This window comes from Astatotilapia calliptera, chromosome 3 (genome assembly GCF_964374335.1).
Source record: "Astatotilapia calliptera chromosome 3, fAstCal68.1, whole genome shotgun sequence".
In the NCBI taxonomy this organism is placed as follows: Eukaryota; Metazoa; Chordata; class Actinopteri; order Cichliformes; family Cichlidae; genus Astatotilapia; species Astatotilapia calliptera.
In genome coordinates this window covers 4,335,203-4,347,151 of record NC_137424.1, presented here as the reverse complement: position 1 = coordinate 4,347,151, position 11,949 = coordinate 4,335,203, and the positions used below count along the sequence as shown (strand labels likewise).

At 42.0% G+C, this 11,949-nt stretch overlaps 1 protein-coding gene and 1 long non-coding RNA gene across 2 annotated transcripts in view; both read right to left on the bottom strand.

Moving 5' to 3' along the window:
- Nucleotides 1-11,935, bottom strand: part of LOC113016649 (protein NLRC3-like) — an 18,428-nt gene extending 6,493 nt beyond the window's left edge. Inside the window, exons 1-5 of the mRNA XM_080299653.1 lie at nt 11,914-11,935; nt 9,207-11,007; nt 6,635-6,808; nt 6,096-6,269; nt 1,058-1,231 (exon numbers count right to left, since the gene is read on the bottom strand). Coding sequence (XP_080155779.1) covers nt 1,058-1,231; nt 6,096-6,269; nt 6,635-6,808; nt 9,207-11,007; nt 11,914-11,935 — 2,345 coding nt within the window. The remainder of the gene's footprint in view (nt 1-1,057; nt 1,232-6,095; nt 6,270-6,634; nt 6,809-9,206; nt 11,008-11,913) is intronic.
- The window catches only part of LOC145425134 (uncharacterized), a 323,553-nt gene that overhangs the window by 282,262 nt on the left and 29,342 nt on the right, over nt 1-11,949 (bottom strand). The window lies entirely within an intron of this gene.

Here is an 11,949-nt window from a genome sequence, read left to right as displayed (position 1 = left end):
GCGCTGCACAAGGAATACAATTTGAAACGTCATTACACAACTAGACATGCTGAGCTGGATGCAAAATACCAGGGAGACGAGAGAGCGAACCGGGTTGCCAGTCTTAAAACAGATCTACTGAGGCAGCAAGATTTCTCCAAGAAAGCAACCAAAGAGAATAATGCAGCAGTCGGAGCCACGTGGTTAGTGAGATGATTGCTAAAGCAGGGAAGCCATTCACAGAAGGTGCATTTGTCTAAAAGTGCATATTGCAGGCTGCAAATATAGTCTGTCCGGGAAAGAAAGGTCAGTTTAGCAACATCAGCCTTTCTGCCAACACCGCAGCAGATCGCATTTCTGACCTGTCAAGTGACATTTATGACCAACTGTGTGAGAAAGCCAAATGTTTCAGTGTATACTCAGTCGCTCTTGATGAGACCACAGACATCACCGACACTGCCCAGCTCCCAATGTATGTCCGTGGTGTTGATGACAGTTTTGAAGTGATGGAGGAGCTGCTCACAGTAATGTTTAGTTAGTAAAGTTTATGGGCCCTGTTTTCCCTTTCTTTATACAACTTGAGCAGCTATTGCTAAGAAGGCCACTTTTCTCTGCTAAGGATTTGTGTGACCATGATGGAAACTCTGATAAGCTAATGCTGCTAAGCTAATGCTGTTTATGGGCCCTGTTAGAATCAATATTTCATTCTCATTCTGTTGTTTGAGAACAATAACAGAAAAATGTGCACTTCAGAACAAATTTATTGTGAATTCAGCTGTGAATGTACAGTTTGTCATTATTTAAGCTTCCATTTCCAAATGTTAGCTGACACTTTATTAGGTACACTGGTATCTATATCAGGTACACCTGTGACCTAAATGTTCCCGCAAACAGACTCCTTGGAGACCCCTACATAAATATCCATGAACTATCCAGCTAGACTAGTGTGTCTGTCCCTGAAAATATTCCTGCATGTGTGATTGTTCATGTGTCATCTGCCCGAAACAAACAGGAAGTGAGTGAAAGACACAGGAAATGTTTCCAGCTCTTCCTCCTCTATCAGATTTTCTCTCCATACCTGAGAGTGTCCAGTCTCCAGCCTGGATCCTTCAGTCCAGCCGACAGCAGCTTAATTCCTGAATCACCTGGATGATTGTAGCTCAGGTCCAGCTCTCTCAGATGGGAGGGGTTGGAGCTCAGAGCTGAGGCCAGAGAAGTACAGCCTTCCTCTGTGATCAGACAGCCTGACAGACTGCAGACACACAAAACAACAATCAATCTGTCAACAATCGTTTTCTCTTTGTCACAATAACATCTATCCATTTACATCCATTCAATGTAACTTTATTTATAAGTGACAATTCCCAAAGGACAACAACAGTCATCTGAAGCTGTTTAACAGTGTAAGGTAACAGCCTCCAATATTAGAGAGAAAGCCCCAACCATCAGACAATTGTGGAGATACAGAAATTCTTTTATTGCTGCCATATAATCTGCATCATTATAACTGCATTAATAATGTTCTTTACAGCATTATTCCATCTAATAATATTTCTCACAGTATTGATATTGCATTAAAGTTGTCTATTGAACATGTTCATTTGAGGATCCTTCCATTATGTTAACTTTTATTACAAGTACGGTCAGAAGTATTTCATACACATTGCATATTTGTGCTTATGTCGAGTTGATGTTCGGTTCATTAAGGGTCTTAAGCTTCACTGGCGTGACTGTCCAGGTGATCCATGCTGAGGGAAACTAGAACAGGATGATTGCATGGATGCTTACAATACATATAACACATATAATCTAGGAATGTGTCAGGCCTGAGGCCTTAACTCATTTGGTGTCTCACTATATTTTACTCTACTTGGCAACAGATGACCAGAGTCAATAATTAGCCCCAGAGACCCTGAGGGCTTGAAGTTTATTACCTTGTATGGAAGGTGTTACAGAAAAGAGAAGTTCTGTGTCTGTTTATAGCCATTAAACATGTACAAGATGTACCATTAACTGTGACTAATGTCTGGAACCTATTTTACTCTGACTATTTTTATTGACGCCAAGGGGGGGCGTATACCCCACTGCTTTGTAAGTGTCCACAACATGTATTTTTGTCAGAAGACATAGGCTGATGTTTTCTCCTGTGTGTTAATAAACTCATCGTTTGATTGCATTTCTCTGGGGCCTCCGTGGTTTGTCTCACTGCTCTACATTGATAGATTTCGCGACACAATCGACTGTGAGCAGCACTTGGTGATGGTGGGAAGAAGAACTCCCTTTGACACAAAGATCCTCCCAGTGAAAACAGGCTCCAGGAGGAGCATCTACCATGACTGGTTGCAGGGTGAGGGGAAAGAGAAGAGATGAGCTCAGAGAGACAAGAACAAAACAGAGAGACAAAAGTTAAGGACATGCAGTACTGACATATAAAAGCATCAGGAGTGAAAAGAGGGGAGAAGAAAGCAGAGCATCATGGGAAGTCCACCAACAGCCTGAGCCTATAGCAGCATAACTAAGGGATGGGTCATCTGATCCAGCTCGAACTATAAGCTTTATCAAAAAGGAAAGTTTGAAGCTGATCTTCAAAGTAGAGAGGGTGTCTGTCTCCTGAACTCAAACTGGGAGCTGCTGCCACACCAAGTCCAACATAGCCAGGCTGAGTCGTTAGATTAGTCCAACGTAAAGTCAGAAAGTCATTATTTATGTCTCATTTTAGTGCAAATGTAGAAAAACTGTCCAAAAGTTATTTCTAAATCTGATATTAAACAGTTTAAATGGTGAAAAAAGCTGTAAAGAAAACAGAAAGAGTCAATAAAAGCCTCTTTAGAGGGTCACCAGTTTAAAACTCAGACATTTAAACTGGTGATTCTCCTTCTCTACTCCATTTCCTCTCTAGACTTCCTGTTGCTAGGAGGGATTTGATTGGCTGAACGTCCTTTTAGCCTTTCTTTAGTTCTTTGGGTGCTAATCAAAGAGGAAAACACACGAGTCATGTGACGTGACATAAGGAGCGCTCTGATTGGTTGGGATTGACAAACTATGGTGCTGTTTGCAAGCTTCGCTTTGCAGAGGTAAGAAAATCTCTTAGATAGCGACGAGACGCTCCACAGTGACATTTCCACACTTTGGAGCTTCTGAAGTGCAGATGTTTGGAAACGCTGCTCCAACGTGTGGTTCAAACACTCAGGTCACGTGACCTCAGCTGCCACAGGTGGCATACCTGCTGCTTCCATGTTAGCATGTTAGCTCCAACAGGTGGTCAGTGTGAGAGCAGAAGATGATATCAGTGACATCCAAACAAGGAAGGAAGATACCGTTGAAGGCAGCGAGCTGTGACTGCTGTGAACAGTGTCCTCACACTATTTTCTCCCTGTGTCAACATACATGAGGCTGCTTCAGCTGCAACACACCACAAACACCTTTATACAACTAAATATACTGAGAGCACACTGCTGTGGTTGCTCTGGTAACCATCCATATATCCAGATGTTTGGGGCCGAGTCTGCTTCCTCATCCTTGGTTCAACCCTCAAAGTTTGATGCGTTTTTTTGTGATTTGGTTTTATTTGTTGTTCTATACACTGTGAAACAAAGCTAGAAGCCCCTGTGGTTCAGTGGGGGACTCAAACCCAGGACCCAACCTGCTCCAACAACAGTCAGAAGGATTTTGTTAAGTCTCATTTTCTGTTCATTAGGAAAACATCAATAATGAAGAGCACATGTTTATAGAGGCACATTCAGACCAATGACAACAGTCCATTCACACTGCCCTCCACCTTTTTAAATGTGAGTAAACACATCATGGTTCTGGTGCTGACGTGGTATCAGGGACAGGTGATGATTTTGAACTCAGTCTGAGGTTTGATTACATTGAACCTGCACTGCTTTATCCTGTTTATGACACATTTATACTCAAAGTCGCAGCTGGATAACAAAGAACGAGGAAAAACACATTTGTTGAGAGAATTGTTAACAAATGTGGTGAGAGTGTTGTAATAGTTACAGACAGAACTATGATTTATTTATTTAAATGCATTCCAGGACGTTTTTTACTCACGCTATGTCTCTTCCACAATGTTATTTTTCTCTCCTACAACGTGCGTTACAATTACATTAGCATGACCATTTATCCAAATTAGGCGATGACATCATTTAGCGACTTCCAGCGACTTTTAGGACAGCCAATAGCGATTTTCCTTACTGAGGAATTGGCAACACCAGGAGCAGTGGGTGGATGACAGCATCATCATGAAGGATCAGTGTGAGAACACATCATCATCCACAAAGAAAACCAGTCTGCGTGTCTGATGCTCTTGTTAGAAAGACGCAGTCGCAGCTTGTGGGTGCAGTTAGCTGGTTTGCTAGTTAGCTGCTCTGCTAGTTAGCTGCTCTGCTAGTTAGCTGGGAGCTAACTCACTCGAACATTTGATGCTAAACTGTCTAAACTGTGTGAGCAGCATTCATTGCTGCTCTGTGTTACTCTCCAGCCTCTCTTTCACTTAGTCCTCTCAGTTTTTTCCTCCTTACAAACTAGAAAACCTTCTTTTTCAGCTTCTCCTCCACACCCGAGCTGTGGCTAAGGTGCTACCAGCACGCAGGCTCGGTGTGTACAAATTCATGGGCTGCATCCTCCTGAGGACACATTTGTAGACCGATTACGTCACAGCGACGCACCGAAGGCTGTCCAAATTCCTCCGAATGCAGCCAACAAATGCGTCCTCCTTTCCCCGAATTTGAAGGATGGGTCGGGTGTGTCCTTCGTGGCCCACCATATCCCAGAATTCATAGTGCGGCCCAGCCAAACTCCAGCTTCCAGTAATGGCGACCGCTACTAAGTTTTAAAATTACTCTTATTAATCTTCCTGGGTCACAAAATAAACTTTTAACATATTTTCAGGGGAGAATGTGGGTGTGTAAACTTCAAATATCTGCTCGGTTTATCAAGATATCGCATATTTGCAAAAGTGCAAAAGTGCTTCGACGTTTTCAGCGACGTCTGTTACCCAGCTAGTCGAGAGCTCGAGGGTCACTGAAGCCGCAGAGAACGGCACAACTCCCGGCACATCATTTTCAGATCACCGTGGACTTTCGCTACTCAGGTTAAAAGTAATATTAGTAACATATGACTGAATCTATATCTCACTTAAAGCTTTCTGTAAATGAAAGAATCAGTGAAAATGAGGCGCTTCAGCTGATTTTAAACAAAAACACTGAACATAACCTGATCCAGACCAGGTTATTGGTTCAGCATCAGTAACCACGGTGATGTAGCCAGGTAGAAACAGAGCTAGACAGACAAACATTTATGCTCACAATCACACATCTCCAGTTAACCCAGCATGCATGTTCTTGGACTGTGGGAGGAAGCAGAGAACCTGAAGACAACCCACACAGGCCACACTATCACTCTTATTTACAGAATTATAATCTAATTAGATGATAAAGTAATAAATTATTTGGTATTTTAATGAAAATACATTTTAAGCAATAGTTTATAAGTCAACAATTATAGTTAAATAAAGTGACAAATCAAACAGTCAATAAAACCTTCTACAGCTGAAACTAATGTAGACAATGTTGGGGGAGGAATTAAAAGTAAAAACCAGGTGATGATAACTACCAAAATAAAACAGGAAGTGAATAACATTGAAGCTCACTTTAAGCTCAACAGTCAAACTCTGTTTTGTATTAATCTATTGTTTTGAATTTTTGTTTACATTTTATGTTTAAGTGAGGTAATGAGTCATATCACTATGACCAAATATATATTTCATCTTTTCAGTCAGAAATAATCAATTGATCATATTTTTATTACTAAATGTTTCTGAAAATCAAATTCTGATATCTGAACAAACAGCTCTGTAAAAACCTTCAGCATACAGGAATCGAACTAGAAGGTTTGGTGGATGAAGCACTGCTAAAATAAAGATTTTGGACTCAGAGGAGCAGATGGGACATTTCATTGCAAATGAAAGACAGAAAGTGAACAAATATCACTAAAAACCCCAGACGCTAATTTCTACATTAAGACTTTTTTAAAAATCAATTTCCTGTTTATGCAGTAATAGAAATCAGGTTTAACGTGATCATCATTGGAAAATTTTAAATCCTGACCTGAGAGTTTCCATTTTACAGTGTGGACTCTTCACTCCAGCAGACAGAAGCTTCACTCCTGAATCCTGCAGGTCAGAGTTACTCAGGTCCAGCTGTCTCAGACTACAGGACTGGGAGCTGAGAGCTGAGGACAGCGCTTCATAGTCTCTCTCTGAGAGCTTACAGTGACTCAGTCTGAAAAATGACAGATAAACATTAAACAAACACTGTTGTTAAGTTGCAATGAGGGTGCACTAAAGAGTTTTTAGATTTAGCAATTAATCCTGTGTTTTTACTGAGAGTCAACAAATGGATGACGCTGACATTTGTTAACTGACAATGGTCAATCAATTCTGGTATTCTATTGCAAATGCCAATTGGGCTCCATGTGCCGGGCAGTGCATTAGCACCAAAGTAGCTGACATATTGATCAATAACTCTCTGCTCATTAAATTATCATAAAACTATTACAGAAGTTTAACTGACTTTTTTCCCATTTAGTGGATTCTTATTGGTTAATTCTGTCAATTGATGAAAAGCACAACATAACTTGATCTCACCTCAGAGTATTCAGTTTGCAGTGTGGACTTCTCAGTCCTGCAGAAAGAAACTTCACTGCTGGATCCTGCAGGTTGTTGTTACTTAAATCCAGCTCTCTCAGTGTAGAAGACTGGGAGCTGAGAGCTGAGGACAGAGCTTCACAGCCTCTGTCTGAGAGATCAGGGACACTCAGGCTAAAAAACAAAATAAAAACACAATTTGAAAAACTGTAATTTGATAACAAACTGTTATCAAATGACAAGTTAAATGAACTCTCTGACCAGTTACAGAGACTCAGTCTGGGGGAACAGAAAATATTTTAAAAGTCCACGTAGTAAAGAGATTAGAAATGTGGCAGATGATTATAACTTTAGACCAAAAAGGTCCCTCTCGCTCATATATTTGTTAAAACAAGAATAAACGCTCATCTTGATTTGCTTTGAATTTTTATTGACTTCTTATGCTGATTCATAAAGAATATGACTTCATCTGACCTGAGAGACTGAAAAACAATCAAGCATGCATGACTGAATCTGCCAGCAGCTGCAGATCCTTGGAGCTGTACTGGTGATGCTGATTGTAACATATAGAAGTGAACTCCTCTTCAGCTGAGCAATAAGACCAGAGGAGGAATGAGGGAGTTGATCACCTATGGGTCCATCACAGTCTTTGAACGTCTTCAGTCAGTACAGAATGATGCTGCGAGGCTTTTAACCAGCACATGAAACAGACTGGACATTACTCCAGTTTAATCTCTTCACACTGGTAACCAGTTCATTTTAGGCTTTATTTAAAGTTTTAGTCCTTACTTTAAGTCCCAGTCTATATTTCTGACTTTCTACAATCCTACAGCTCTTCTCACATCTGAGATCTTCCAGTTAAAGGCTGTTACTGGTCCCACTAACTCATTTATTCAGACTCTAGTTTTAATTGTCGGTCCTGAGGCTCAGAGAGAGAAACTCTTGTCTAAATTAGAGGCATTTTCACTATGTCCTTCACTACAAGTGAAAAACCTGGGTGTTATTTTTGACTCTGAGCTTGGTTTTATCCCACATGTTAAACATGTAACTAAAATTGGATTTTATCATCTAAAAAATATAGCCAGAGTCCGCCCTATTCTCTCTCGGGCCAACACGGAGATGCTGATGCATGCTTTTATTACCAGTCGCATTGATTACTGTAATGCCCTGCTCTCTGGTCTTCCTAAGAAGAATATTTCAACTTTACAACTTTTGCAAAACTCTGCAGCTCGTGTGCTGACGAAGACCAGAGGGCGGGCCCACATTACACCGGTTTTAGAATCGCTGCACTGGCTCCCCGTGTGTGTCAGGATCGATTTTAAAGTTCTTTTATTGGTTTTTAAATGTCTTAATGGTCTTGGGCCTTCCTATCTCTCAGATCTGCTTTTACCATACGAACCCTCGCGGACCCTGAGGTCCTCTGGTACTGGCCTTTTGATTGTCCCTAAAGTCAGGACACATACTCACGGAGAGGCAGCGTTTCAGTGGTATGGTCCTCGTCTGTGGAACAGCCTGCCGGAGGAGCTCAGGGCCGCAGAGAACGTACATGTTTTTAAGAACAGACTCAAGACCCACCTTTTTAATTTAGCTTTTACTTAGCGTTTATTTATTTTATGCTTATTTATTCTATCCTGTTATTCTATTATTAATTTAGGCTTTACCTAATATTTTTTGATTTTATTCTTATTCATTTTTTAATCTTCTTATTCTATTTATATTTATATTATATCCTGTTCTTATTTATTTTATCATTTTACCCTATATATATTGTATTGCGTCATATCTCCAGTGTTTCCTTGGAGGGCGCTCTCTGCACCGGGGCTGTTATTGACCGTGGCTGCTGGGTCTCTGGGGTCCTCTCAGCCTGGCTGGGGGGCTCCTTGGCCTCCCTCCTGCTGTGTGCCCAGCCTGGAGGCTGCGGTCTGTGACCGGCTCCCGGTGCAGACGGCTCCCTGTGATAGTGTTTCCTCACCTGGCTCATGTGTGCCCAGCCCAATTTTACTCTTTAAGTAAGTGTGTGTGTGTGTGTGTGTGTGTGTGTGGGGGGGGATATATGTGTATTGAGAGTGTGGGGAGTGAGTTGGAGGGTGGGGTGGGCTGCTTTTAACTATGTAAAGCACTTTGTGCTACATTTTCTCTGTATGAAAAGTGCTTTATAAATAAAGATTGATTGATTGATTGATAGTATTCAGAGTGGCCTTTAACTAGTTTTAGGCTGTATGATGTTCAGTGTTTGCTGTTTAATGTTTTTATCTTCTGTGTTTTTATTGCCTGTTTCTGTTGTAAAGCACTTTGTGGTTTTTCACCTGTGAAAGCTGCTGTATAAATAAAGTTTACTTACAGGATGATTCTGGATATGACTTTGATTAAAGCTGAAGTCCATATATGTCTAAGACACTGACATTTACTGCTGCTATCAAACATTAACTATAATATACTGTATTTAGTGCTGATGATCATGTAAATAAATATGTTTAAGTTTTTAAGGGTCCATCACACATTACACTGTTTATGTTAAAAGTAAAGACATGAGTACAAATGTAGATAAAAGCCTGATCACATGTTTACTCACAGAGCTTTGTTGGAGGCTTTGACCACTGGCAGCAGCCTCAGAAGAGCCTCCTCTGAAGCAGAGTATTTCTTCAGGTCAAACACATCCAGATCTTCTTCTGATGACAGTAAGATGAAGACCAGAGCTGACCACTGAGCAGGAGACAGTTTATCTGTGGAGAGACGTCCTGATCTCAGGGACTGTTGGATCTCCTCCACTAGAGAACGATCATCCAGTTCATTCAGACAGTGGAACAGATTGATGCTTTTCTCTGCAGACAGATTCTCACTGAGCTTCTCCTTGATGTACTGGACTGTTTCCTGATTGGTCAGTGAGCTACTTCCTGTCTGTGTCATCAGGGCTCGTAGGAGAGTCTGATTGGTCTGCAGTGAAAGACCCAGGAGGAAGCGGAGGAACAAGTCCAGGTGTCCATTTGGACTCTGTAAGGCCTTGTTCACAGCACTCTGGTGGAGAGATTGAAGTTTTGGTTTGTTAAATAATTTAGATTTCTTGGAGGTTGTTTGTTTGTCTTCCAGCAGATTGAGTCCAGAGTTGATGAAGGTCAGATGGACATGAAGAGCAGCCAGAAACTCCTGAACACTCAGATGGATGAAGCAGAACACCTTGTCCTGGTACAGTCCTCTCTCCTCTTTAAAGATCTGTGTGAACACTCCTGAGTACACTGAGGCTGCTCTGATATCGATGCCACACTTTGTCAGGTCTGATTCATAGAAGATCAGGTTTCCTTTCTGCAGCTGATCAAAAGCCAGTTTTCCCAGAGACTCCATCATCTTCCTGCTCTCTGGACTCCAGTGTGGATCTGTCTCAGCTCCTCCATCATACTTGACCTTCTTCACTTTGGCCTGAACCACCAGGAAGTGGATGTACATCTCAGTCAGGGTGTTGGGCAGCTGTCCTCCCTCTCTGGTTTCCAGCACATCCTCCAGAACTGTAGCAGTGATCCAGCAGAAGACTGGGATGTGACACATGATGTGGAGGCTTCGTGATGTCTTGATGTGGGAGATGATGCTGCTGGCCTGCTCCTCATCTCTGAATCTCTTCCTGAAGTACTCCTCCTTCTGTGGGTCAGTGAACCCTCTGACCTCTGTCACCATGCCAACACAGTCAAGAGGGATCTGATTGGCTGCTGCAGGTCGTGTGGTTATCCAGAGGCGAGCAGAGGGAAGCAGTTTCCCCCTGATGAGGTTTATCAGCAGCACATCCACTGAGGTGGACTTTCTAGGGTCAGTTAGGATTGTAGTTTTGTGGAAGTCCAGAGGAAGTCGACACTCATCCAGACCATCAAAGATGAACACAACCTGGAAGTCTTCAAAGCTGCAGATTCCTGCTTCTTTGGTTTCAGTAAAGAAGTGATGAACAAGTCCCACCAAGCTGAACTTTTCCTCTTTCAGCACATTCAGCTCTCTGAAAGTGAATGGAAATATGAACTGGATGTCCTGGTTGGCTTTGTCTTCAGCCCAGTCCAGGCTGTATTTCTGTGTTAAGACTGTTTTCCCAATGCCAGCCACTCCCTTTGTCAGCACTGTTCTGATTGGTTCGTCTCTTCCAGGTGAGGCTTTAAAGATGTCTTCTTGTCTGATGGTTGTTTCTGGTCTGTCTGGTTTCCTGGATGCTGTTTCAATCTGTCTGACCTCATGTTCATCATTGACCTCTGCAGTCCCTCCCTCTGTGATGTAGAGCTCTGTGTAGATCTGATTCAGGAGGGTTGGGTTTCCTGCTTTAGCGATGCCCTCAAACACACACTGGAACTTCGTCTTCAGGGTGGATTTAAGGTTACGATGACAAACTGCAGCTTGAAGCTCTGAATGAGAAGAAAAATAAACACTCAATTCCAAAAAGAACTAATCTTTAAAACATGTTGCTCCATCTTCCATCTCTGGAAAATGTTCATTTATCCAGCAGCTTAAATCTTTAGATAAATCCTCTTACTGCTCTGCAGACGGTCAGCCAGCTCCTCCTGCTTCATTCTCCTCAGGAAGTCCACTGTGATCTTCACAAACGCCTCTCTGCTGCTGCTCCTCTGACTCTCAAAGCATTCTGGGTAATCTGGACTCAGAACCTTCTGGATCTTCTTCAGCTCGTTCTTCACAAAAGTGATGATGTTGTCCTCCAGCAGCTGGAACAGAATATTTATGAATGAGCCAATCAGACTGAAATCATGGAGCCAAACATCAGATCCATGTTGGACACACTGACGATCCACTGGTCTACAAAGAGCAGCATGGAGATGACTGTGAACAGAACAGATGTAACAGTAGTTGTTGTACATGTACAGACCATAAATATGGAGTCCAGCTGTGTTTGATGCTGCTGGGCAGACTGACCACTGGGAACCTCTGAGCTCTGCTGGTCCACTCTGTGGAGGAACCATGAAGGATTAGATCAACACAGGATAAAGATCCAGGAGTTTCTGCTCAAATAACTTCATCTGAATCAAGTCTGTCAAGTTTTAAACTCTCAGATTGTGAAGATATCAGTAATTTTCAGTCTGTTTTCATGGACGTCCTTTCAGTGGTGATGTCAGGGATGATTTTGAAGAAGCTCATCAAACTGAACCATCAGCAGATCACTGCTCCAAAACCAGAACATGATCCGAGTCTCCCTCCACCACCAGAACACCAGCTTTACTAACGTGGTAGATCAGTGTAGTACAGATCAATAACTGATGAGTCATTTGATCAAAATCACTGAGTGCTTCACGTCTGACCCTCTGATGCTTCTGTAGACATTTTGCATATTTAAT